Source organism: Protopterus annectens, chromosome 7.part0 (genome assembly GCF_019279795.1).
Source record: "Protopterus annectens isolate FY-2018-M chromosome 7.part0, PAN1.0, whole genome shotgun sequence".
NCBI classification, from domain to species: domain Eukaryota; kingdom Metazoa; phylum Chordata; order Ceratodontiformes; family Protopteridae; genus Protopterus; species Protopterus annectens.
In genome coordinates this window covers 517,003,637-517,031,293 of record NC_056739.1, presented here as the reverse complement: position 1 = coordinate 517,031,293, position 27,657 = coordinate 517,003,637, and the positions used below count along the sequence as shown (strand labels likewise).

General features: G+C 39.3%; 1 protein-coding gene across 2 annotated transcripts in view; it reads left to right on the top strand.

Annotated features, from left to right (window-relative positions):
• The window catches only part of HSD11B1 (hydroxysteroid 11-beta dehydrogenase 1), a 247,887-nt gene that overhangs the window by 71,147 nt on the left and 149,083 nt on the right, over nt 1-27,657 (top strand). Inside the window, exon 4 of one of the 2 annotated variants that reach the window (XM_044077130.1) lies at nt 22,211-22,396. The exons of the other annotated variant lie outside the window; for it this stretch is intronic. Within the exon in view, the coding sequence (XP_043933065.1) occupies nt 22,211-22,396 (186 nt within the window). The remainder of the gene's footprint in view (nt 1-22,210; nt 22,397-27,657) is intronic. 2 annotated transcript variants of the gene reach the window in all.

Here is a 27,657-nt window from a genome sequence, read left to right as displayed (position 1 = left end):
CCTGGTGCAAAATTTGCTCAATTGGTGGTTTTGGGGGGAGGCAAAAAGGTCCACATCTGGTGTTCCCTACCTCTAGGTTAGAAGTTTTAATGAGTTGGGTTCCAGTTTCCACTCGTGAGGGTCCAGTAGATTTCTGCTTAAGTCGTCTGCCAGTGAATTTTGCTTGTCTGGCAGGAATTGAGCTTGTAGGTGCACTTGGCTGCTCAAGGCTGTTTTCCACAGAGCCATGGATAACCTGCAGAGTGGGTAAGAATGAGTCCTGCCCTGCTTGTTTATGTACCACATAACTGTGGTGTTATAAGTCTTTATCAGGAGCTGTCCTGGAAGGATAAGATATTTGAAGACTGTCAGAGCATTCTGTACAGCTAGCATCTCTTTTTGATTGATATGCAGGGGAACTTGTTCTGGGCTCCATTTACCTTGAATGCATTTGTCTGCAATGTGAGCCCCACCATGCATAGTCTGATGCATCTGTTGTCAAAGTTTGGGTGGTGAGGGGTTGAGTGAAAGAATGTCCCTTGTTGTGGTTGCATGCTTCTGCCCACCAAAGGAACTCTGCCCTAAGACAAGGTAGGATAGGCATCACTGTTTCTAGGTCCTTAGAATGTTGACACCAGAGACTTTTTAAGTACCACTGAAGTTTCCTCATATGCAGTCTTGCATATGGAATTAACAGAATGCATGAAGCCATGAACCCCAGGGCCTGCAGTATTTTCCTTGCAGATAGCTGGGTTAGTTTGAAATAGTTTGTCAAAAGGACCTGATTTCTGGAGTGAGGAATGCCTTCTGGGAAGTTGTGTTTAAGCTTGCTCACAGGAATACAATTTATTGGCTGGGCACCAGTTGTGATTTCTTTTCATTGATGGTGTATCCCAGTGAAGTTAGAAGTCTTTTTACAAATGCCAGGTGCTGAAGTAGCAATTCCTAACTGTCCGCCTGAATCAGGCAATCGTCCAAGTATCGGTAGATTTGAAAATTTGTCTGCCTGCAGTATGTAATGGCTGGAGCCAGGCATTTTGTGAATACTCTGGGCTCAGTAGATAAGCCAAAGGGAATTGCAGAGAACTGATAGTGCATAGAGCCTGCCCTGAAACGTAGATATTTCCTGCAAAACTCCCTTATGGGGATGTGCAGGTAAGCTTCTTTTAAGTCTAGGGTGACCAACCAGGCATCCTTGGCTAGCATAGGAAGAAGCTATTGCAGTGTAAGCATTCTGAATTTTGGGAACACCAGAAAGGTGTTGAGAATTGATAGATCCAAGATAGAGTGCCAAGAGCTCTCTTTTCTGGGCACCAGAAGCAGTCTGGAGTAGAAACCCTGTCCCCTTTGTTCTATTGGAACAGGTTGAATAGACCTGATATGGAGAAGGGAAAGTACTTACTTTTGAGCCTCTGCCCACTGGTTTGGAGGAAGGTCTGGCAACCCACTTGGTGTTGGCAGTGACTGGAAGTAGAATCTGTATCCCTGGGATACAGTCTTTAGAACCCATCGGTCCTGAGTAATGGACATCCATTTTTTTGCATGAAAGGCAAGTTTTCCTCCTAGGGGCGCAAGTACTTGGGCATGGCTGGGAAGAATAATTGGAAAGTCATTGTGAACTATTTCCATAAGGGGGTGGCTTACCACTCCCTGGTATTGAGGTGGAAATACTCCATTGTTTAGATTTCTGCATACCCTGAGACAGTAGTCTTGGTGGTCTGTTTCCCCTGGGTTTGGACTGAGAGGGACTGGAAAAGACCAGTTTTTTTGAAGGCCAATGCCTACTGAATTTAGGTGGCTGCACCTGTAAGAAATCTTTTGCTGTTTTCATAGATTTAGCTTTTACTTCCTTCTTTTTAAGAACTTCTTCTGCTTTTGTGTTAAACAAATGCTCCTGATTTAATGGAGCATCTAGTAATTTTGCTTTGACATGGTCAGGCAAGACTTTTTCCTTTAGGCAAGCATGCCTTCTCAGTACAGACCTAGTGACAGCAGCCCTGCAAGATGCTTCTAAGGCATCAAACCCACACTGGAAAGTATGTTTACTAACCTGGTTTGCAGAATGTATTAACTCTTGTAAATCTTTCTTTTCTGCACAATCTGGAAGTAACACCATTTTTTGTTTAATTAGTTCCATAATATGCTGCTGGTACTTCAACATGTGAAATTGGCAATTCAAAGCCCTGATGGCAAGAGTTGCAGAGGTATATACCTTCTTACCCCATCTGTCTAAAGTTCTAGAATCCCTGTCTGAAGGGGTAGGGTTTTTGGCTGTAGTAGCCTTAATGCCTTTAGGTCCCTGGGAAATGGTCTCTGGATCTGCAGTAGGATTCTTAAAGATAAATTTGTGAGAGTTAGGTACTCTGTAGTACCTGTCAGGTTTTCTAGGAGCTGGTGGTAAGATGTTAGGAGTAAGACTGAACTTACTGGACTGAACTGAGAAGACATCATCTACAATATCCAGGACAGGGGATATAGCTAGAGGCCTGTGCTGAGGCAAATCTAAAAATTCCCTGTGTCTCTTTTTGGACTGAGAATAGTCCTGGCATTCCCAGTGGAAATGCTCTCTTAAGGTATGCAAGGTTTCACCAAAAGAAAAGTCCTCTGGAGGGGAGGCAGAGGGAATGGATTCCTCTGCATCTGAATCCTCATAGGTAGATAAAGGTATGTCCTGGTAATCAGAAGGGTCAGAGTCATCAGACCCCTGGTCTGTAGAATCAGAAGGAAATTCAATTCTTTGTCTTTAGGCAGGGGAAGGCTAGCTTCCCTTAATTAGAGTAATAAGGTCTTCAGCCATTCTAAGCATTAGTTTTTGTGGCATGGGAGCTTGAGCATGTACTTTGGACGTTGGTTTTCTAGGCATAGTGCAAACTCTGGGCCTGAGAAACTCAGTAGTTTTAGTAGGAAATGAAGTTGTTGGTTTAATATGAATATCAGTAGGTCAGAATACACCCTCAGAAGCTGGTGCCTGCACAGCAGCTCCGGACCCATCCAAGGTAGAGTGATCCGCAGGTTCCATAGTCGAAGAAGCATCTCGTGGCATACCGGACTCCAAATGAGTCTCAGCAGAGGCCTGTGAATCTGTAGAAGTGGGCATCAAAGGCTGCAAAGGTGCCTCACTGAGTACCGGCGGACTGGCGACTAGCTTAACGGAAGTGTCGTCAGCAGTTTTTGACCTATGCGGTCTGTCTCTTTCTTTGTCTTTGAACTTTTTCAGAAGATTGGTAGTTGGATTGCTTACCGAAGCCATTTCAGAATACGGAGAATGACAGCGAAAGAATTTAGCTACAAAAATAGCCCAAAAACGAAGGGTTCGGGTGTTAAATAAGTCACAAAACCGACAGTGAGGGACGTTGTGGTCTGGGCCTAAACAGGTGATGCAGTAAGAATGAAAATCTCTGTGAGATATTTGCTTTTCACAGGCAAGACAATTGTTAATTTTTTCTGACATCGGTTAGAGCAAGACAAAAGAATCCCCAACGGGATACTTAGCTTTAGAAAACTTCAGGTCTGAAACTCGAAAAAATGAAAATTTCAGGTAGCGGCCGACTGGCACTTGCGAACCGCTTCTGCTTTGGGGCTCCTTCTCGGCAAGAAAGACTGATGTAATGGCGTCAACTGCATATTTTATACCCCTAATGACCTGACGTCATGGAAGAGGCGACAGCATCCAACGCAGAAATCCCAAGACTCTGGTATTCGGGCCAGCTGAGGGCTACCTGCAGACAGATAACCCAAGTATGATGACTGCAACAGTGAAACACGAAGAACATCAGTGCATTCTGAACTGCACCGTTATGCCATACAAAGCATTTTTACAGAGGTGACTTTATCCACTCTGCACTGCAATTTAAAAGGTGGTCAGTAGTAACTCCACAACCCTCTCCATGATACTGGAATCTAAGACTTTGAACATATTCAAAGGTCAGTCCATTGCAAGGCACTAATAATCCTCAGAATTACAGCAGGCAATCTTTTGGGCTTTGACACTGCCACTTTTACATCGAAGGATTAATCCCATATGTGATTATGAGACCTGTAAAACCAAAATAAACGAACTGGAAAAAGGTGCCAACAGTGTAATTAATAATCCAAAATTCAAATAGCACTCTGGAAGGAAGAAAAACGGCAGTCCACAGCCAGATAATGCAAACCACAACTTTAATATCCACAACACATTAATGCTTAACAGTAATCACCACGTCCTTAATACAAAAGACATCAGATGCAAGTTCTCCCATCTACCCTTCATTTATAGTCACATCCATTAATTACCTAATTAAAACTATTTCTAAATTAACTTATCCTGATAACTTATTAAAAATTACACAGCCTTCCAAGAAACCATTTAAAGCACGCATATAAAACAATTAAATACATTTAAAACCTTAAAATTTAAAATTTTAAATAAATACATTTAAGTATATTCAAATTGTTCGCCGCAAACCAGGTACAAAAATATGTGCAAGAAATGTACTTATAAATATTAGTTTATATATATATATATATATATATATATATATATATATATACACACACACACACACACACACACACACACACACACACACACACACACACACACACACACACACACAAAATACTAAACACACAAAATACTAAAAAAAAAAAAATAACAAAAATTATGTAAGGGCTCCCTCTTGTGACCAAACATCCATGTTACAAGAAATCTTGTATTAAAATAGTAAATCAATGGAACAGAGTAAATGCATTTATTTAAAATGTTAAGGTTTTAAATGTATTTAAATGTTTTATATGTGTGTTTTAAATGGTTTCTTGGTAGGGTGTATAATTTTTTAATAAGTGGTCAGGATAAGTTAATTTAGGTAATTAACAGATGTGATTATAAATGAAGGGTAGGTGGGAGAACTTGTATCTGATGAAGTCTTTTGTATTAAGGATGAAAATGTGGTGATTACTATTAAGCATTAATGTGTTATGAACATTAAAGTTGTGGTTTGCATTATCTGGCTGTGGATTGCCATTTTTCTTCCTTTCAAGGTGCTATTTGGATTTTGGGTTATTATAAGACCTGGGTTACCCTTCAAAATATAATGTCTTCTCTGGTTACCATCATCATTGTGCATGGCATTAAACCTTTGTCATTAAATGTTTTTTTTTTCCAGAAAATAAGAATTTCTTCATTCCTTCTTCAATAATTTTCTGAAGCTGCTTTACCTTGTTCATAGGATAGCTGGAACCTATACACACACTCTCAGTTAATATATGACATAGAAACAGTTGTAGACATCATACCACTAGACTACAGGGTCATGGACATTCATACATTTTATGAACATCTAAGGGCAAGTTAGAGGCTCCCCAGTTCACTTACTGGTATTTCTAGAGATGTTTGAGGAAATGGGAGACTCCAGTGAAAATTCATATTAATACAAGAATGGTTGTTGAAGTCATGTGTGTGTGTGTGTGTGTGTGTGTGTGTGTGTGTGTGTGTGTGTGTGTGTGTGTGTGTGTGTGTGTGTATACGGGTCCACTTCTAAATCTTGAAAGCTTATAATCTCGAAATGCAAAATACTGAGTCCAAAATCTTGAAAGTTCAAAATACTGAAAACTCAAAATACTGAATTTCATAATAATGAAAAAAAACTACAGGATACTAACACTTACTAAACATGACCAGAAGTACATAGAGAAACAAATAAAAGACAAAGCCTATTAGTTTACTCCATCTATTAGCAGGGGGGCACAGCCCCCATGTGGGGGGCTGTGCCCCCCACACCCCCTGCTATTTAAATATATCAACTCCAAGATCGCACTTTACTACACTAAGATGAGTTATGTTGTGGTGTAGCAAATTAAAAGGGAACATGACTAAGGTTACAACAGGCACTCATGAAGCACATAATGATATGTTTGCCATTTTCCTCTGTGGAGTGCGATCTTGGAGTTGACATATTTAAGTAGCGGGGTGGAGGGTGCAGGGGCACTTGTCCCCCTTTTTATAGTTGGAGAAGAGTAATATGTTTTGTTATGGAGTTGTGCTGGAATATTGTAAGTGTTGGTGTACTCTGTTTTTTCGATATTATGAAATTCAGTATTTTGAGTTTTCAGTATTTTGAACTTTCAAGATTTTGGACTCAGTATTTAGAATTTTGAGATTATGAGCTTTCAAGATTAAGAAGTAGACCCGTGTATACATATGTATGTGTGTATATTTATGCATAAATACGTATGCAACTAATATATATATTATATATATATATATATTTATATGTGTCTGTGTGTGCGTGTGTGTGTATGTGTGTGTGTTTGTGTGTGTCTATAGATGTGTGTATGTGTTTTATATATATAATATTAGTCGTGTATATATTTTATATAAATATATATATATATATATATATATATATATATATATATATTTGTCTATATATATATATATATATATATATATATATATATATATATATATATATATATATATATATATATATATATATATATATATATATATATATATATATATATATATATATATATATATATATATATATATATATATATATATATATATATATATATATATATATATATATATATATATATATATATATATATATATATATATATATATATATATATATATATATATATATATATATATATATATATATATATATATATATATATATATATATATATATATGTGTGTGTGTGTATATATATATATATATATATATATATATATATATATATATATATACATCCCCTAATGGTAGATCTCAGTTATGTCTAGACGTGTGTAAGGAATTCATGATGATGCAGAGATGGCTGCTGATGTTTTAGACCAGTGTTTAGATATGTTTTATCTATATTCATGGTGTATCATCAAAAATCTATGTACATTCTTGGTGCTTCATCAACCTTATTAATATTCCCCCAAATCTACCTTATGTTAATTGTTAAAAACTAAACCAAGGAAGACAGTGGTATTTTACCTACTGTTCCATGAGGAGGGAAGGGGTCATAAGCAGAGATAGCAACAGTGGTGCTGATACCATGATATGCCTGCTGTGCTTACATAATACATGGGCATACAGCACCAGACCTTCTTGGGTGTAGGAGCCGTATGACATTGTATGTCAGGCACTGAGATAAAGAATTGAGTGGGGCAATATAAATAAAAAAAACCCCACTGTGCTCATGAGTATAATGCAGATGCAAGCACCACCGGTACACCTCATTCTCCTCTCAGATAATGGGAGGGTTTCATGTTTGGTCAGATGTTTGCTCAGATAAGGGTCAGTAGTGACTCCCTGCATCCGAGATTGAGGAGTAACACCAGTAGAAGACAGTGGTCTGCGCTTTTTGGCCAAATAAAATGTTCACACACTGCATGTGCAAAATACAGATACAGATACATAAAACATACTTTTCAATAAATGAAAAATCTACACCTAAAGAAAATAGTAAACAAAATATAAAAAAATGTAAACGGTTCCATATTCCATTCACTTCAGTATAAAAATAAACTGTAACTTCACACACATACCACACAAAGTACACACACAAATTTATCCCAATCATATTAGAATCAAATATTACAAAAAAAGAAAAAAACAGAAGCAGAATATTGGCCACATCTCGGCAGTCACTACCAAAACAGTACCTTGTACTAGAGTAGTAAACTTCCCATGTGACATTTCAGTTCCAAAAACATGCAAATTACCTAAATCCATATTCAGTAGAAACCCGAGCATTTAATTTAGTCTGCTGACAGCAATGGAAAACTTTACTGTAACTTAAAAATGCACATAAAAAAATACTAAATACATGCATGAGTCTGGTTTGTGCGATTTATGATATGCACTTGAGAAACAGGGAACTCATTCTTTTTTACTTGTGACTACCCCACTTATCTTAAAACATATTTCCTAATTCTCTAAGCCTGGAGTAGAAGATATTTCCTATATCATAGACCAGATCACCATGCATACCTCTCAACTCTCCAGAATCTTGCATAATGTCCAGATTTTTGTCTCATATTTTGGTATGTTCATCATAAAATATGTGGTTTTCTGGTGAATCTTTGAAGAATTCTGCCACTAAATAATGACAGACATCTGAGTTTCAGACTTCATATCCTTCATAAAATGTACACTAATGTAAAACCTCTTATTGTAGCAACTTTCTAAGTCTATATGAGCAGTTTTGTCCCTGATTCTTATGTGAAGAGCAGACCTCTCAACCTCATAGCACAAGAATTCTGGACAAAGCCAGAAATAATGGGAGGACAAAGGCCCAAAAGTAGGGACAGATTTTAAATAATGCTCCTGTAAACCTAGAAAGTTGCTAGAATGACAGATTTTGCATTATTATACATTTTCTGAAGGATACTGAGTCTGAAACTCAAATGTCTGCCATTATTTAGAATTATTTAGTGATGTCATCCTGAATGATTTGGCAGAAAATCACAAATTATATGGGGAACAGACCAAAAATGTTATGTTGTTGTGTCTTTCGGCTTACCCCAGTTAGGGGTCACCACAGCGGAACTCCGGTCTGCTAATGTTTGGTAGTGGATTTTTACGTGCCGAGTTACCAGCCCTGACGCACACCCTTCAACGAAGGCACGCCCAGTCACGCATGCCTCCACACAGAAGACGCTCTAGCTGAGAATCGAACACAACAACGTTAAGAGTCAAAAATCTGGACATTCTGAGAAAATCTGTACAGTTGAGAGGCATGAAGAGGCTGAGCAGTGTGCCCCACGTACACACACACACACACACACACACACACACACACACACACACACACACACACACACACACACACACACACACACACTACATACACATATACCCATAGAAATGAAAGTGATTATTCCATTATTTAAAAAAATAAAAAATATATAAACGCACAAAATAAATAAATTAAATATAAACTAAAACACACTGACTCAGCTGTCAAATAGGAATGGTATTATTGTCCAAAAGGACTGGTTAAACTAACTAAAGTGCATAACTAAGCTATAACACTAATAAATTCTATAATAACTCTTGCTATCCCTAAATTGCCAAAAAATCAACAGTGTGCATGTGTGTTTGTGTGAGTGTGTGTGAGCGCACGCATGTGTGTGTGTGTGTGTGTGTGTGTGTGTGTGTGTGTGTGTGTGTGTGTGTGTGTGTGTGTGTGTGTGTGTGTGTGTGTGTGTGTGTGTGTGTGTGTGTGTGTGTGTGTGTGTGTGTGTGTGTGTGTGTGTGTGTGTGTGTGTGTGTGTGTGTGTGTGTGTGTACAGAGAGAGACACCCACTAGAAGTTCACTCATGAAACACTATAGAAGGTACTAAAACCCTGTTTAACTGTTAATATATTTATTTATGTATTTATTTAATTATTTACATTTGTTAACTGGGTAGTTTCCGACTGGGCCATGGAGCCTGTTTTCAGCGAAGACCCGGGGAGAAAAGCTCCACATACAATAATAGTGCTAATAATAACACAAAATAATGCAAAATATTATAGTATACACAAGAAGTCCAGAGTATATTATGTACAGAAATTGCCGATAACTGAGTATTTGAATATTTGAATACTAACAGAGACAAAATTAATCACAGAGCATACTATGTACAGCATTGCAGATAACTGAGTGTATGAATACTAACAGGAACCAGATCAAAATTACAAAACTTCAATGAACAAATTGATTGACAGAGAAACATTACATAGTGACATTCATCATAGCACATTACAACAGATGCATTGTTCACAATGTAGTTACAATTCTAATGGGCTTGAGCCACAGTTTAAAACTCCTTTGAGAGGAAGATTGTGAAAGCACTGGCAGGTAGGATGGATTATCCAGGAGAACTACAAGGGCAGAGGCAGGTGGATTTGAGATGTTCTTTTATTTTTGTGTTAAAGGAAGAATAGTTGGGAGTGTTTTGAATGTGTTGGGGGTGAGCATTCCAGGTCTTGGCTATTTTATTAGAATAGAGGGAGTTGCCATGGTAGTGAGACTGGGTAATTTTTAGCATTAGCCTGTCCGAAGATCTAAGGGACCTTGCATTGACCTGTGGTTGGACTAGGATGGCTATGGGATGGTAGTTTGTGATATCTCTGGAGAGGCCTTCGTTGTGGAGGGGGATGATGCGTGAGATTTTCCAGAGGTGAGGTACTGTATATATTGTTCAGAGATAGAACGATTGATAAGGATAGAGGTAGGATAGGCGATAGATGGAGCAGTGATATTTAATAATTTGTTGGGGAGTTGGTCAACAGCAAGGCAGTAGGGTTTAAGTTTGCTGAGGAGCTTTTTATGTAAGAAGTTTGGACAGGTTTAAAGGAAAAGAGTTATCGGCACTAGAGGTAGAGGAGAAAACTGAGAGAGGTAGGTATTAGTGCTTATCTAGAAGGGAGCTGATATACATAGCATATGTGAATATTACAGCCCACTGAATTCAACGTGCAATATCAATTTAAATATAGAAAGAGCAAACAGTGAAAAATGGAGAACTAGAATAGAAATGGTTCTGGCATTTGTAATAAATGAAATGTACTGTAGAAATGGGGAATGCATTTCAGGGCTAATAAAGGATATCATTCCTTAAAACTACAGTATAAGAAATTTCCTTTTTACAACCCATTCTCCAAGAAATTTTGTATTCATCTTACTGGTAAATCAAGGTAATATAAAGACATGCAACTGGTACACTATGTAGACAGATGTTCTTCATCTCACATTGCTGCAGTCCTAACACTTGGGTAGTCCGTTGTCCCTCGGTCGGCCCGAATATCAGAGAAGGCTGCGTCGTCGGTCAGGGCGGACTGACATCAGAACGCCAGGGTACAAATCGCATGACCGACGTCATATCCTCAGTCTTTTTTGCCGCATGGTCCGATGCAGAAGCAGTGTTGCAAGTGCCGTTCGGCGTTCTGAAATATTTCGAATTCGGAGTTTCAGACCGAAGTCAGAGTTGGTTAAATACAGATCTATCCTTATTTGGACGACTGCCTGATTCTGGCTCAAGGAAGGGAAGAGCTTCTTCATCATTTAGAATATGTGATAGCAGTGCTAAGATGCCTGGGGTATTCTGTGAACGAAATAAAGTCCAGTCTAGTACCCTCTCAGGACATGTGCTTTCTGGGTGTGAGACTGAATACAGCATCCCAGATGGCCTTTTTAACCCCGGACAAACAAAAGAGTCTATCCCTTTACTTCCATCAGCTATCTCATCAGTCCGGGCTGACTGCAAGGACAGTCCTTCAAGCCTTAGGGTTCATGGCATCTTGTATTCTGGTGCTTCCCAATGCCAAACTGCATATGAGGAAGCTACAATGGTATCTCAAAATGTATGGACACAGCACTGCCAGGATCTGGACACTGTCATTCAAATACTACCTTGCATTCAAAAGGAATTTTTGTGGTGGGCTCAGGAATGTCACCTAAACAAGGGACTCTCTGTGACCCGGCCAGAGGCGAGTCAGATTTTAACGACAGATGCCTCAGACATAGCTTAGGGAGCTCATCTAAATGGAAAGTGGATACAAGACAAGTGGCCTGCCAGACTACAACATCTACATATCAACATGAAGGAGATGTTAGCAGTCCAGTTTGCATTAATAGCTTTCAAGGATTTACTTCTTCCAGGGCAGGTGTTGATTCTAACAGACAACACAACTGTCATGTGGTACATCAACAAGCAAGGGGGAACACATTCTTATCCTCTATGCAGGCAAGCAATGATTTTGTGGGAGACTGCTCTCAGTTTACAACGTCTTCAGGCAAGGTATCTGCCGGGAGCACAGAACTCCTTAGCAGATGTGTTAAGCAGACAAATCATGGATCCCCACGAGTGGAAACTGGATCTTCATGTATTTCAGAAATTGACAGTGTCCTGGGGAACTCCAGACATAGATCTGTTCGCTTCTCCACTACCAGCTGCCAAAGTTTTGCCTGGCGGTTTCATCCCACAGCTTGGAAAGTGGATGCTCTTTCTTTCAGTTGGAAAAATCTTCATGTGTATGCCTTTCCACCTCTGCCTCTCCTCCCAGAGGTACTTCTGAAGGTCAGACAGGACAAGCCAAGGATGATTTTGATAGCTCCAGATTGGCCTCGACAGCACTGGTACCCACTACTGAGAAGTCTAGTATGGAAGCCTCCATGGCCTTTGCCTTTGATTCCACATCTGTTGTCCCAGGAGGACAGTCATTTGCTCAATGTCAAACTTCACTCTCTTCACCTAACAGCATGGCATATTCTGTTTTAAACCATAGAGGGTCTCAACTTCCACAACAAGTTTTGAATGTGATTTTGGAAGCTAGAAGGCCTAGTACAAGGAAAGTGTACAGATAAATGGAAGAGATTTTTATTTTGGTGCAGCTAAGGATTTGGATGTTTCTGAGCCTGATTTAAGTGTGGCTCTTCAATATCTTACTGAGTTATTGGACAAAGGTTTGTCCTTCTCTTCTATTAAGATTCATGCTGCAGCAATTTCAGCTCACTACGATTGTGACCCACCATTGTTCTCTCATCCTTTATTCAAGCAATTTCTTAGAGGGGCAAAGAATATAAGACCCCGCCTACTCCTGCTTGGGATCTCAATTTTGTGTTGGAGAAACTCACTCTACAACCTTTTGAGCCTGCAGCTACTGCTGAGTTAAAATATTTGTCATGGAAGACTGCTTTTTTGTTGGCCATTACCTCTGCAAGAAGGGTTTCTGAATTGCAGGCCCTTATGGCAGTTGAGCCTTTCTTAATTTTCCACAAGGATAGGGTATCTTCGTACTAATCCTTCCTTTATGCCTAAAGTGGTTTCTAGTGTGGCTTTAAACCAAACTATTCATTTGCCTACTTTTTATGCAAATCCCCAAACTAAAGGGGAAAAGATTTTGCACACTTTAGATGTACACAGGCAGTGATATTATTTGGACAGAACTAAAGGGTTCAGACAATCTCAGCAGTTATTAGTTTCTTTTGCTTTGTGCTCTCAGGGCAGCGGTGTCAAAACAAACTATTTCTAAGTGGATTGGATTTTGCATTGCTTTCTGTTATTCCCATCATGGCAAAGAGATTCCAGCTGGGATTAGACCTCATTCCACTAGGGCTACTGCCACTTCGACAGCTTTTTGAGGGGTGGCTACTAAGGATATTTTGAGGCAGCCACTTGGAGTTCAGTGCATACCTTCTCTAGGCATTACCACCTTCCACTGTACTCTAAATCCAGGGCTGGTTTTGCCACTGCTGTGTTGCAGGGCATTTTGGCAGCTCCTGCTTCATTATAGTTTAGCCATCCTCCTTACCTCTGCTTTGGGATTCTACCCAAGTGTTAGGACTGCAGCAATGTGAGATGAAGAACATAGTACAGTTTTGTACCTACCATAAATGTAGATGTTCGAAGATCCACATTGCTGCAGTCAAACCTCCCTCCTTCCCTCTGTTGTTTGAGGTGGTTGTGTGGGTTGGGTTATCCATCTGAGGTATATTGCATTTTGTATATATTGTATATATTATACATATTTTTGGTGTTAGGCTAGTTGGTTGTTTAGTTGTTGTCTATGGGTTTTGACCTTTCTTTTTAGGGTCTTCTGACATCTGGGGCAAGAAAAGACTGAGGATATGGCGTCGGTCATGCGCATTTGTACCCTGACGTTCTGATGTCAGTCAAATGCGCCTTGACCGACGTCAGCCTTATACTCTGATATTCGGGCCGACCGAGGGACAGCGGACTACCCAAGTGTTAGGACTGCAGCAATGTGGATCTTCGAACATCTACATTTATGGTAGGTACAAAACTGTACTTTTTTAATAAACATTCTTGGAGTATCAACAAATGTGTTGTTATATCCCTGGCAATACTTGTCCTACTGAAGTTCCCTTAATCCCTGTCACTATATTCCATATCATATAGACTTCTTATGGTAGACATGCTTGGCTTATAGAATAACCCAAGACCCAAACCTAATGAACTTACTGCTTATCCGTAAATCAAATGGGTCTAGGGCTACCCTTTCCAGGGAATTAAATGTGGCCCATGACTTAAATAGGACATGCAAGAGGGACAGATTTATCTCCCAGCAACTGTCATGTTTTTGGAACATGCTACCAATTCGTGTGAAACAGAGCACCTCTATGACACTGTTCAGGAGGAACCTGGATGGCTGGATGGGGCACCATAAATTCTTAGTGTGAATTGTGCCCAAAACCCTCCTGGACATGGGCAGTCATCACTGAATACAATCTTGGGAATTGACTAATACCTCTGCGATATTACATTGGGTTGAAACGGTTAGGCGTAAAATGACCTCTGTGTTAATAGCTTAGTAATGTCCTATGATCCTCTGAGCACAGATCTGATTTCAGCCATCCAAATTAGCTAAAAATAAGCTATTAATAATCCAATAACCTTAGCAAATCCAAATATAATCATCCTGTATTACTAAAATAAATATTTAAAGAATATTAACTCTTGTTATAAAAAGTACCTCAAAATGAGAGTAGAAAACCACCCACTAGATAATCAACTCACAAACCCCCTCCAAATACTTCCTAGTCCAATAAGGTAGAAACGTCATATAATAATATAAAATAACATGACCACGAAAAATTACAATCAGAATACTTAAAGATAAAAAAAATACAGTCATCTGGAACCAGATGAAAACCAACCACTGTGCCACAAAATCAACAATACAATACCAAAATAGGCTCAAGTATAGAATCCTTTGTTGCAAAAAACAGCCAAACTGATGTAAGCTTTCTGTGCTGCCACAAGAACCAGTTATATCATGCATTTACTTAATTTATGTTAACACTTTATCCTTTTCAACAAATGTATCATTCCTCATAATTAGTTTTGGAGATATATTTATTATCACTGAATTATCTCTAAAATTATTTTCAAATCCTTCTGCAACATTCCCTTCTGATCTTGTGGTTTAGCCATAATTTCCTTGCTTCAGTGGCACTTTTAGTTGTAGACATATATAACTAGCTTTGTAATTCAATTTGGCAGTATAAGGTAATAGAAGTATTGCTGGCATGATAAAGCACTGTAGCACTTTGCCTGTAAATAAAATGCTCAGGTATAGTCCCTTGGACCGTGCCCCTCATTTCATGTAGCCTAAACCAATGTTACCATATGCAGCATTCCTTTTAACAGTGTTCACAGTCAGAGGCAGCAACATGCAACAATTATCAGTTTTAAGTCTGCCAGATGAAGTTTGAGCTGAACTGTGGCACCAGGCAAAATCTGATTGGAGAATTTGAGTGATATAGGGTCAGGGCCATGAAGTCAGGGTATGAAAAATATGTGGAGGAAAAACATTAAGGTGTCAATATGAACAATTCTCACCTGCATAACTTTTAAAATGCATTATTCCATGTCTGTAAGGATTCTGCTTAATTTACAAAAAAGTCTGATGGTGCATGTATATATGCTTTAATTGTATGAAATAGAACTATGAATCAATGTTTTTTTCTCTCTTTGCCCCACTATGTGTTAATTATCACCCCCCCCACACCTAATCAAGCTATTTATTTTCCATCACTGGGTCAAGGTTTGACCAGGACAGACTACCATTCAGGCAGCCGTCAGGAGTTGTTTGAGAATTTTTCTATTTTCTCCCAGCCCTGATGTGCAATGAGTTGGTAGTGAAGGATGTCCCCTCACTTCTCCAAGGGACTTTCCATTCAAGAAACCCTGCAGTCCCCTTAAGGCAGAAGTGGTGATATCACCAGCCAGTACTGGGGAATGCCTACATAACTACTCATCCCTCCCTACATAACTACCCATCCCTCCCCTACCACTCAGTCAATCAATCACCTGAGACGCTAATTGAACCCAGGTCAAGTATGCCACATGATCCTGTGACATTAACATGCAATGTCCAATAAAAACATAGAGATTTTATTCTCTTCTTTAAACATTGCTAAACTGTTGACTTCCATTGCCATCTCCTTGATCACGAGTGTGAACAGGCCTGAGGATAGTAGGTCCCCCTTTGTATCCTTTCCTTCTCAGATAGTTCTCCATTTAAGAGCATTTTCTTTTAATGAATGTTGGTATATGGTCTATGTTCAACATGTGAACCTTTCCCCTAACCGCCTTTGCTGCATTGTATTCCATAATAATTCCCACTACATGATATGAAAGGCCTTACCTATAATTATCTTGCATTCCTTCTCTAGGATATTCCACATTTCCTTCCTTACTCATTTGTAAAATTCTATGGGGAATCCTTCTGTCCTTCTAGCTTTTCTCTCCATTTTGTATATGGCTTTCCTTATCTCATCTCTTTACACCTCTGAATGTGGCTTGTCTCTTTGTTCATCCTGCAGTATTTTTCTCTGTCTCTCCCAACACTTTCTCCATTTCCATTTTGAGGCTTCTGTCCCTTCCTGTTGTTTGTAAATCTCTGTGTAGTATCCCTTAAATCTTTCCATAAATAGATCATCCTCTTCTAAATGTTCTCCATTCCTTTCCCTTATCCACTGCACCTCACTCTCTCTCTCTCTCTCTCATCCTGCTTTTTCTAGCATTTTGTGCCTTCTCCACTGCCCACTGGCAATTCCTCCAGTAACATTGTTAAATTTTTTGTATTGTAATAATTTAAGTATTCAGTTCCATTCTTATTTTTCTCTGTTCTGTAGCACGTTCCTTCTGCTTTCATCGCTCCTGGCTTCCTTCTGTACTGCCTCTACTTCTTTCTGTCATACTCGGTCACCCTTCCTTCCTTTCCATTTATTCTTTCCTTCTGCTGCCATTAGTTTTCCTCTGAAACTGAATTTGATCCCATCATGCCAGTCCTCTTCCAGTTTGTTCCTGTCTTCTGTATTATCCTGTGTTGATTCCTTCACTAGTCCATGTGTTTACTTCTACTATGTTTCCTTCCACTAATGGCAGGTTCACCTTCACCCTCTTCCTTTCTGTTCCTGCACACTTACCTTATGAATCATTGCTTCATGATCTGATATTTGTCTCCTGTATTTGGATTCCTTCCATTATTTCCATTAGGTTTTCCTTCCCTAAGAACCTGTCTGACCTATTTGCCATTACCAAAATGTGTCTTGTGAAGGTGTATTCACTCTCGATTGGATACCTTTCTTTCCATGTGCTCAACAACCCTCCCTCTTTTTCATTTTTTGGTCTAGTTCTTGTATCATTGTTTTGTCATATTCTGTCCTTCTGTACAACCTGTATTTTTCCTTTTCTGTGGTGATATTGCAGTCCTTTCCAATTATCTGTATTTCATCTCCTCTTGTCTGTGCCCAGTTAACAGAAAAGTTCTTGTAGAGTCTTTCTTCATTCCTGTCATCTGTAATTGGTGAATATGTTTCCTTTTGTCTAGTGTGTACCTTCTGCCCTTCCCTGACAGATGATTCACATGTCTATCCCCTTTTTATCACTTTCTCTGTGGTTGTCTGAAACCCTCTATGAAATATAGTCGCTACTCATCTGCAGTGGTGGTGCTGCGGTAGCATTGTCACCTCACAGTAAGACGCTGTCCGGTTCGATTCTCAGCTAGAGCATCTTTTGCGTGGAGATATGCGTGAATGGGTGTACCTTCGTTGAAGGTTGTGCGTCAGGGCTGGCAACTCGGCATGTAAAAATCAACTACCGGTCATTAGCAGACCGGAGTTCCGCTGTGGCGACCCCTAACCAAGAAAAGCCAAAAGACACATACATACTGCTGCCTTTTCATCCCCGTTCTTATTGTCCGTTTCTCCCTTTGGGTAGTCATAATACAATATCTTCTCTATTTCCTTCCTATCTCTGATTTACAATGTCGTATCTTGTAATAGAACAATCTCCTCCATTCTTTTCAGCTTTCCCTTACATTCTTCTTCTTTTTCAGTATTTGATGGTCCCCCAATGTTACATGTAATTATTTATGCTTTACTTGTTGTTTATGCCCATCTCACACAAATTTCATGATTACTGCATTCAGCATAACAGTTGCTCTGGCCCTACTCCTTGAGTTGAACATTGCATTCTCTGCAGGCTACCTGTACTCAGACCTCTCATTCCTCCATGGACTTTGGATCCTTGCCTTTTGGATCCTGCATGTGCTTGGACATGCCCCAGATACGGGCCTTTTTTGACTTTCCCTTGTTCCTCTCCAGTGCCCTTTGCACTAGTACACCATATACTAACCTATTAATGATATCGCAATCAATTGATATCACACTATTCCCAGTCACCATGCTCCCCTCCCCAGTGCTGCTCTGTAGTCTGGGACTCCAGCTTCATTTTATGTAATAGTCCAAAGTATTTCATTTAGTTAGTTAGTTAGTTAGTTAGTTAGTTAGTTAGTTAGTTACTTAGTTAGTTAGTTACAGTATTACAGCTGTTTACTACAGTACTTTTCTCCTGCCATTTTCATGCCCCCTAGTTGTTACATCAGCAGTAGTTACTTATTTTGTCTTATCCTTAAGATACTAAAGTCATATTTACCACATTTATTGTATATAATTAAGTTTTAGCTATGAAAAACTTATCTAGTATTTAATTTGTCCTGCACCTTGGAGGCTTGCACCTCTGCTCTCCTTAACTGCATTACCCATCACTGCCCTGGGAATTAGTTCAATTTGTCATATTGCTTGCACAGCTTTGATGTTGTGGTCCCTTTGATGTGTTTCCTAGATAAGGATCTATTTCACTTAATACATCTTTCCTGCCTAGCCCACAGTCTTCTATTTTTCAGTGTCCATTCCTTCCACTTATTTATTGCTTCTCTATTTCTTTGATCACTTTCAGGCTTTCTTTAGTCCTGTCTTCCACCTCTTAGTCTCTGCCCACCATCAAAAATCCTTCTATACAGTTAAGATCCTTGATTGTCCAACAGTACACTTCTAAGTTCCCCGAAACACCCACTGCACCATCTGTCCATCTCCTTCAAGCTCCCCCTTGTCTTTCTCTTCCTCTACTTATTTTTCTGTTTTTGCACTTAAGTCTCCCTTTGGAGAAAGCATTGTTTTTCTGTCCCGTTGATGTAACTGTTTTTCTTTTCTACCATCTTTACCATCTTGTATCTTTTTACAGTTGCTTGTGGTTACCATTGTGATTTGTTTATTTTCTGAACATCAGTTTTACTGGCGTGTGGCATTTTCCACATCCTCATCTTGTTTTCTTCCCTGCTGGGAGTTCTGCGTTGACGTTGCATACCCTCACAGTGTCTTTGCATCACCTGTTCTGCATCTAAGGCTGTTCTTCCAGTCCATGGCTCACAAGTAGCTCAAAATTTTACTGCCTGTGCTGTTTGGTTCTGTGTGATACCTTTGTTTAAACTTATGAACATCGTCTATAACGTATAGTCTTTTACAGCACTGGAATGGAAGCATCCCAAATCATTTCTGGGTCTGCCTTCTGCTGCTGCTTGCTGCCTTCCCACTTTCCTTATCCTCCCTGTTAGTGTTTCTTGATTTCTCAGTAGCAGAAATCTCTCTTGTAATAGCTACATTACGTGCTGCTCCAGTTCACTGTCACTTATTCTCTCTTGTATTCTAATTTTCCTGATGTTGCTCCTTCTTGACTAGTTTTCAAGATCCACCATCTTTTCTCCCTGTCTTTTTATTATGTGTGTTAGCAGTTTATTTTGTGAATATGTTCCTGCAACTTAGCTTTAATTGATGCTTGGTCTTCCTCCATAGCCTGTGACTTTTCTTGTCGCCTTTCTACTTCATGTTGTCACTGTCTTGGCCTATTGTGATTACCTTTTCAAACAAAAGGCACAATTGCAACTCTTTATTTATTAATTGCTATGTTAAATTGTTAATCGCTATGTAATCCAATGTAACTACTGTCTGTTTATTTTAACTGGGGAGCTTTTCTTCCCGGGCCTCCGCTGAAAATGGACCTACATCCAGTCGGACACTCCCGGTCAACAAATGTAAGTAAATAAATACATTTATTTGCATCTTCAGTATCATTCATCTGTTTCTCTTCTTTCTTTCTTTCTTTCTTTCTTTCTTTCTTTCTTTCTTGGTTGCTTTTCTGACCTGTGAATGTAGCTATTATCTAAATTTCTGCAGGCCCTGTCCAGTGTTTTGGGCTTAGTCAGTCATCTTGCCTAGGCTCTCAAGCGTGACCTTTTCATGTAGCCTTTGCATTTCAGTTTGTTACTATCTTATTGTTTGTTTAAAAGAGCTCACATCATGCCATACTGTAATTATCATCAGACAAAATTCACAACTGGAAGTCTTTATTTGCAGCTTTAATATAAGCCATATGTTCTTCTTCTTGTTCCCGCTCACTCATCCTTCTTTCTTTCTGGGTTTCTTTTTTAGACATGAGAATGCAGTTATTATCCACATTTTTGTAGGCCCTGTCCAGTGCTTTTGGATTAGACAGCCATTTAGGCACAACCTAAGAAACTCATGAGATTTCACATTGTGAAGTATGACAATATCAAAGTGCTGGTCTCTCTTCAAAGGTGGTTTTGCTTACTGTATGCAAAATGCCTGCTTGGTACACGACTTCTTTGATATATTTCATGACCATTTGTTGAAAATGTCTTAACAGAAAAACTGTGACAAGTACCATGACAAATGCCAAAGGTATGCATTTTTACTGAATGTAGCAGACAGTCCCTATCATTCCAACACGTCCCCATTTCTCCTTATCGCCCATGATACCTGATAGAAAAACAAATAAGTTTCGAGCGGTCAGTATACCAAACTTCCACTGAGTAGTTTCTGAAAAACATTGTTTTTCTTTTTCATGTCTACCTCTGTGTGTTTTATATGGTGGTGCTTCCAAATGACATTTTGGTGTTTTCTTAAGAAAGATTTTAACAGTTGCTATACCACTGGAAAAATAACCAAAATTCAATACTGACTCATAGTATTAATTTGCTCTGCAGCACTTTGGAAACTTTTACTCTGGGGTCAAGTAAATTAACACATACCTCTTATTTATTTTGCAGTCTTGTTAATGTTTGCATTGGAATAGTCTGATGCCCAAGAACACACCACATAAAACCTGTTACTGTAGTCATTCCTGGCACCATCATTTCAATCTCCTTGACAGTACCAGCTATGATCGAACCACAGTAATCTTTCTGTTTGTGTGTGGTTCATAGTTCCATCATGGCACACATGCAAATTCCAAGATGTGCCTCCTAACATGTTCATTTTATTCACTGCTGTTTACTGCTAGTGACATAGGTCTGCTCCACATTCTGTCATGTGGCACCCATGAGTACACAGTCTGTATCATGTGGTACCCACACGAGTACACAGTCTGTGTCATGTGGCACCCACATAAGTACAGAGGCTGTACAATGAGATGCCCACCCAAGTACACAGTCTGTACAGTGAGGTGCCCATCCACACAAGTAGACAGTCTCTATTATGTGGCACCCACACAAGTACACAGCCTGCATCATGTGGCGCCCACACAAGTACACAGTCTGTACAGAGAGGCACCCACAGAAGTACACAGTCTGTGTCATGTGGTGCCCACAGAAGTAAACAGTCTGTATCATGTGGCACCCACACAAGTACACAGCCTGTATCACGTGGCACCCACACAAGTATACATTCTGTACAGAGAGGCACCCACACAAGTACACAGTTTGTATCATGTGGTACCTACAAAAGCACATAGTACACAGTAGCCCCTCATGCATTCTCATGCCTGGTCAGCCATCCAGTTTACCCTGAGCCAGTTGCCAGTGCCAGCTCAGCCATTCCATGTGTAAACACTCTACTTATTTACAAGTGGGCTAAGCAATTTATTATTTGTTGAAGCAAAATAGAACTTCAGACCAGTATATGCTCACGAAATAAAATCTAAGAATGCTTTTAGTCTGCATACTCTTGTGTAAAGTGGTTTAATGTTTTCATGTTGCAGTCTAACTGAAGTAATTGTTGAAAAATGTGAACAAGCATTCAATAAAATAAGTTATCTAAATGTTTGAATAATGACTATATAACCATTGCACTTACTTGTTACTGATAACTAGAGCAGCTGCAAAGAACACCCTTCTGGGCTCTTCAGTTTCAGTACATTGCAAATTATGTTTCTTGATGAATCACTTGTATTTTTTGGGACCTGATACTGTTTGCATATAACTAAATACAAAGTCAGTAATTATGGTTGTGTGTGTAGTCTGTGATTTGATGTAATTTTCATTTTTATGGCTCCATGTTGGAGTTGTTGTAACATAGTAGCATACTGCTTATGATTTAATTGCACTTTTTCACGTCTGCAATGACTACCAGTGCTTCCCTGTTACTTTTGTAGGAGGTTTGGACATGCTAATTTTGAATCATATTGGCAATACCTCTTTTGGCTATTTTGATGGAAATGTGGATCACATCCGAAAACTTATGGAAATCAACTTCCTTAGCTATGCTACTATGACTGTTGCAGCCCTGCCTATGTTAAAAGAAAGTGGTGGGAATATCGTGGTAGTTTCATCTTTGGCAGGTACATTTTGCATATCAAAGGACAAGTTTAAGTACTGTTTGCTGTATGTTTGGACTGTCTGTATACAGTTATTTTTAAAACATTTAGTACATTTAAATGCTAGAAACATTTTTTTTTCAAAGAAAATGTATTCTCTGCTTGCAACAAATCATGCAATACTTAGCTTGTTTCCTTCTTGTGAGACAGGTATTCATTTTTTTATTTGTAACCTGGCAACAGACCTGAATAGTAGGCCATTCCTAACCACAACCCTAAGTGTAAGCGATGGTAATGCAATAAGCTTCTGCAAAGTAAAGATAAAAATAAAGCATCCATGAAATAGAAAGGTGTAGTCTGTTAAGCACAACTCCCTCCAAGCCATCTGTACTTTTAGAGAAGCAGTAATAGACACAGTAGTTGTTTGCTCCTAACTTGTACAATGAGGGGTGTTATCTACCAGAAGGAACAGTGAAGCAAATGGAGCCAGAGGAACAAGACCTAAAAAGCCATGCAGGGCAACCGGCCAACTTCATTAGTAAGCAAATTATTTTGTACAGCTGGAAGAAAAAAATAAGAATTGAACAAGAGATGGCTGGGTACTTTCTGCATCATCTCCAGAAAAAAAAAAGACCTTGGAACAGGTGATCACATCATTCTGTTATGGGTTGTGATCACCCATGCTGAGCATGAAGAAGGTCTGTTTGGATCAGTGTCTTATCCTGGTTAACAGGGAATAAATAAAAAAATAAATAAATAAAGTAGACATACACACACACACACACACACACACACACACACACACACACACACACACACACACACACACACACACACACACACACACACACACACACACGCACACATTATCAACAGTTCAGGTCTGCATTATCTAATCTGTGAAATGACATAAATGAAGGTGAAATACTGGAATTCATAGAGTTATGTGAGCAACCCATCTCTGTAATTCTAATTAATGATGACCATGGGGAGGGCTGCACCACTGTGACATGATATTCCCTCAGAATGATCTGAAATACTGCACACTAAAAGATTTTAAGACACAAGTTTAGAATGGAAAAATGTGATAAGTACTATTGCACTGGGTAAGAGAAGCACAGAGGTTTAAAGTTCTGAGTCATTAACAAGCTGCTTCCTGCATACTATAGCACAGGGTTTGATTCCTTCGACCTCCATTTGATTATTGTGTGACTGTGAGCAAGTTACTTAACTGGGCAGTGCTCACAGGTCATCCCTGAAAAGGGACATGTGTCCAATGGGCTTACCTGTTTAACAAATTTTAAAAGATGAAGGGGTGGTCAAGAGAGTTAAAATAGTTTGTACTTCTGGCCAGGACCACTCTCTCTAACTTCATTTCTGAGCTGTAGGAGAACAAGTGAAATGGCAGAGAGTACAGACTTAAAGCTGTGAGGGTAGAAAGCAAGTCAGAAAGGAGATGTAGAAGGTGTGGAATTAATTCTGCCTGATACTAGTGAAAACCGCCATCTTACCTTCCAAGAAGAAGCCTGCTTAGCTGTCAGTGGCTGGGCAACATTTCTATTCAACCCTTTAACATCTAAACTTCTTTTTAACATATTGTCTTTGCCTTGCCTCAAAACAACATAACAGAGACACTGCAAACTCTTTCACACTAAGTTGGTAGGGCCATCTTACTAGCTCACCTTCAAGAAAACCCCTTTCAGGGACTTGTTCCACTTCTTGGAAGTCACTCACTGGTACCCTAAAATATGTGACAGTTTATCAGAATTTTAGATAAAAGATGTCATTCCACTATATGAAGTAACAGCTCTACAGTCAGTTGGTTATATCAACTATATAATATAATGATATATGGTTATATAGTGACTGAATTTGAAAATAGATAAGGTTGCAGCAACCTATCCATGGTTTTCCTGAAAGATGGTACAGAAGGAGAGGATGAGAAAGAGAGAGAGAGAGCGACAGTGAGACAACCTGGTCAAGTACACATTGGGTCTCCTTGCCAAGACAATGGATATTGTCATGGAATGAGAAATGAATGGACACCAGACTCCTTAAAACTGCAATCTCACAATAAGTACACCCTCTGGGTAAAATATCTTCAGACCCTTAAATTACATGGACAAAGTTTGCCTGATGGAGAGCATCAGGGAGGGGCTGGAGTTCTTATTAAACAATCAAAAGGTCCAGACATTTTCACTAGTATCACCTGAAATAACAGTCAAAAGAAGGGTTTTTGCATGCCTTCTGGTATAAAGACTCCACATAAACATTTTTCAAATGATCGTAGCTTCTCACTGAATTTGGAATGTTTGTTACATTTTCACTTACAAGGGCTGCAGTAACCCAACAACCAACAGAAAGGGTGAAGCTGCTGCTGCTCCCCGCAGTCTGCCCAAACTACCCAGGAAGTTAACAAGATGGCAGATCTTATAGCTACAGATAGTGTAAATATGACCCTCTTTTTCAGCAAGAACAGCTAGAAGTTTGGTGAAGTGGATACTGTAGAGCAATCTGTACAAGAAAAGAAGGACAAATTCCTTCAAAGGGCACCTGATCAAATGCCAAAAGCCTTGCAAGCAAAGTTCTGTTCTACATAATGGTTGATGACTGATTCTTTTACTGGGATAAACATTTGCTACTTCTGTTGATGACATCCTGAGGTCATTAAATTACTAATAAGCTTCTAAGTCCCAGTTACCAGCATAACATAGCAGATAAGTCATTTACTCCCATGGATCATAATGCAGTTAGCAAGCAATATTTGAATAATTTCCCACAGAAGCAGCCCAAGCTGCAGAGGATTTCCCCTTATTACTGCAAGATAAGGACTACGGTATTCATTACGCAAGAGTTATAGTGCTACATGTATCTCATTTCTTTGAAAAACATGTCAACTTACATGTGGCAGGAGCGCTAGAAGTTGAAGCTGCAAGACGTTTCCGTAGCTGCAAAATTACTCTGCCTTACTAGACTCAACACTCATGAGCAAATTATAAGAGCCGATTGAGCTGCACTGGGACAAATGCATCACGAGGTACATTTTTAACAAAGCATTTTTTAGGTTTACAAACAATCTAAGACACCATTATCAAGGGCCTCGATGAGAGGGTATAACTTTTACCTTTACAGAGCTTTGCTTCAGTATTGCACATTAGAAGAGAGAACCAGGAAGTTCTTAGCTTTCAAGTTTAGCCAAAAGCAGGCAAGATCTAACATCTTAGCAAACCAGTCTTTCAAAGTTATAGTTGGCCCACATGATAATATAGATAGTTAATTTATAAAATGTTATTCTAGCCTGTACTTTGACATTATACCTTCCTCAGAAAACCACTGTTTAATACAGGAGTTTCAAAACAAATCTCATCTAGAAAGAATGGAACAAAAAGATGCACAAGTTCTGAGGTAGTTAGTCTCTGCAGGAAAGATAAGGGTGGTAAGGAACAGCTTGGCAGTTAGAAAAACACTGGGACCAGCTGGTTTAACGGTAAGTATATAAGAAATGCTCAAAGGCATCATACAAGGTCATTAAGGAGGATATTTAAAGAAATATTTATACAGGGCACACTCCCATATATGCTAAGAGAAGTCACAATAACAATAATTACCAAATCCAGCAAAGGCATGTCTAAAGTGAAAAGGTACAGCCCAAGTTCATTAAAAAATATCAAAGCCAGGACATATACAGTACAAGGGTACTAGCATAGCACCCCAACCCATGCTAAGGTATCTTATTGATTTATCTCGTGCTGCACTTGTCATCTTGTCCTGATAGCACTCCCAAAGATACTGCCTCCACCTTCAACACATATTTCATTGACTCTATATCCAAACTATTTAATCCCTGTGCCAGTTCATCTACCTTTAATAATACTTCAAACCACTCTCTATCAAATCCCACTCTCTCATCAAATTCCTTTTCCCTCAAACCTGTACCCACTAGCTACATCAAATCCCTACTTTCCAAACTTAAACCTTGCTCAGCTTCTACCAACAACGTTCCTTCCATCTTCCTTCAGTTAGCTGCTGACTCTCTTGCTCTCCCTGTATCTATCTTAGTCAACTGCTCCATTTCAGAGTCCAAAGTCCCTTCTCTATGGAAACAATTCCTCACTCTACCAATACATAAAGGAGGAAACTCCTCAGACATCACTAATTTTTAGACCAATTTCCATCCTCTCTGTCTAAAGTCCTAGAAAACTGCATACGTAAACAAGTTATGCACTACCTACTCTGAAAATGTGCTTACACCTACTCAACATGGTTTTAGACTACTACTGCCCTACTATCATTCATTAATACTATAGCCCTTGCCAGAGATAACAAACTTGTCTCCTGCCTATTCTTACATCTCTCTAAAGCTTTTGACACCATCTGTCACCCTCTCCTTCTGCACAAACTAACCAATCTTAACTTCTCCCCTGCTACTGTTGCATGGTTTTCCAGCTACCTCACTGACAGATCTCAAGTAGTTAAGTGGCAATCTGCACTCTCCCCTCTTCTACCAGTTAAAATGGGTGTCCGTCAGGGTTCCATCCTTGGTCCACTACTTTTCAACATCTTCACTAATCTTCTTTATTCTTCCTGTCCTCAGTCATCACTGGTCCAATACGCTGATGACTCTACTGTCATCACTATTGCTGACTCTCCCTTCAAATTCATCTCTACAACACAGACTTCCTTTAACTCAGTAGAAAACTGACTCTCTGATAACCAGCTTTCCTTAACCAAATAAAAAAAAAAAAAAAACAAAGCTACTGCTTTTTCTTCCTAAAAACTGCAACCACATTAAATCCTCTGTCCCTCAATAACACACACATCGAGGTGGAAACTAGCACAAAACTCCTTGGTGTCATCATTAATGACCAACTTAAATTCGATATGCACATTGACAACTGTATCAAGAAAACTCATCAGAAACTAGGGCTCCTCTACCATAGCAAAAAGTTTCTCAACAGTGAAGCTAAAGTAACTCTCTCTTATGTCTACCTCCTTCCCAGTCTATTTTATGGCTCTCAAATTCTTACTTGCCTCAACTTCACACTCCTTGCCAAACTTGAATCTACCTACAGCAAGATAGCCAGATTTGCAGCACATCAAACTTACAAGTCACATCACTGTCTCTCACTCAAACACTTTAGCTGGCTTGAACTACCTCACCAGCTTCTTCTCCCTCAACTCCAGATCATCCACTCCATCCTTTATCACCCTTCTTACTGTCCTACCCTATCATCTGTCACCTCCACTATTCACCTGCTAGATCCTTCTGGAGCACTACCCTACAT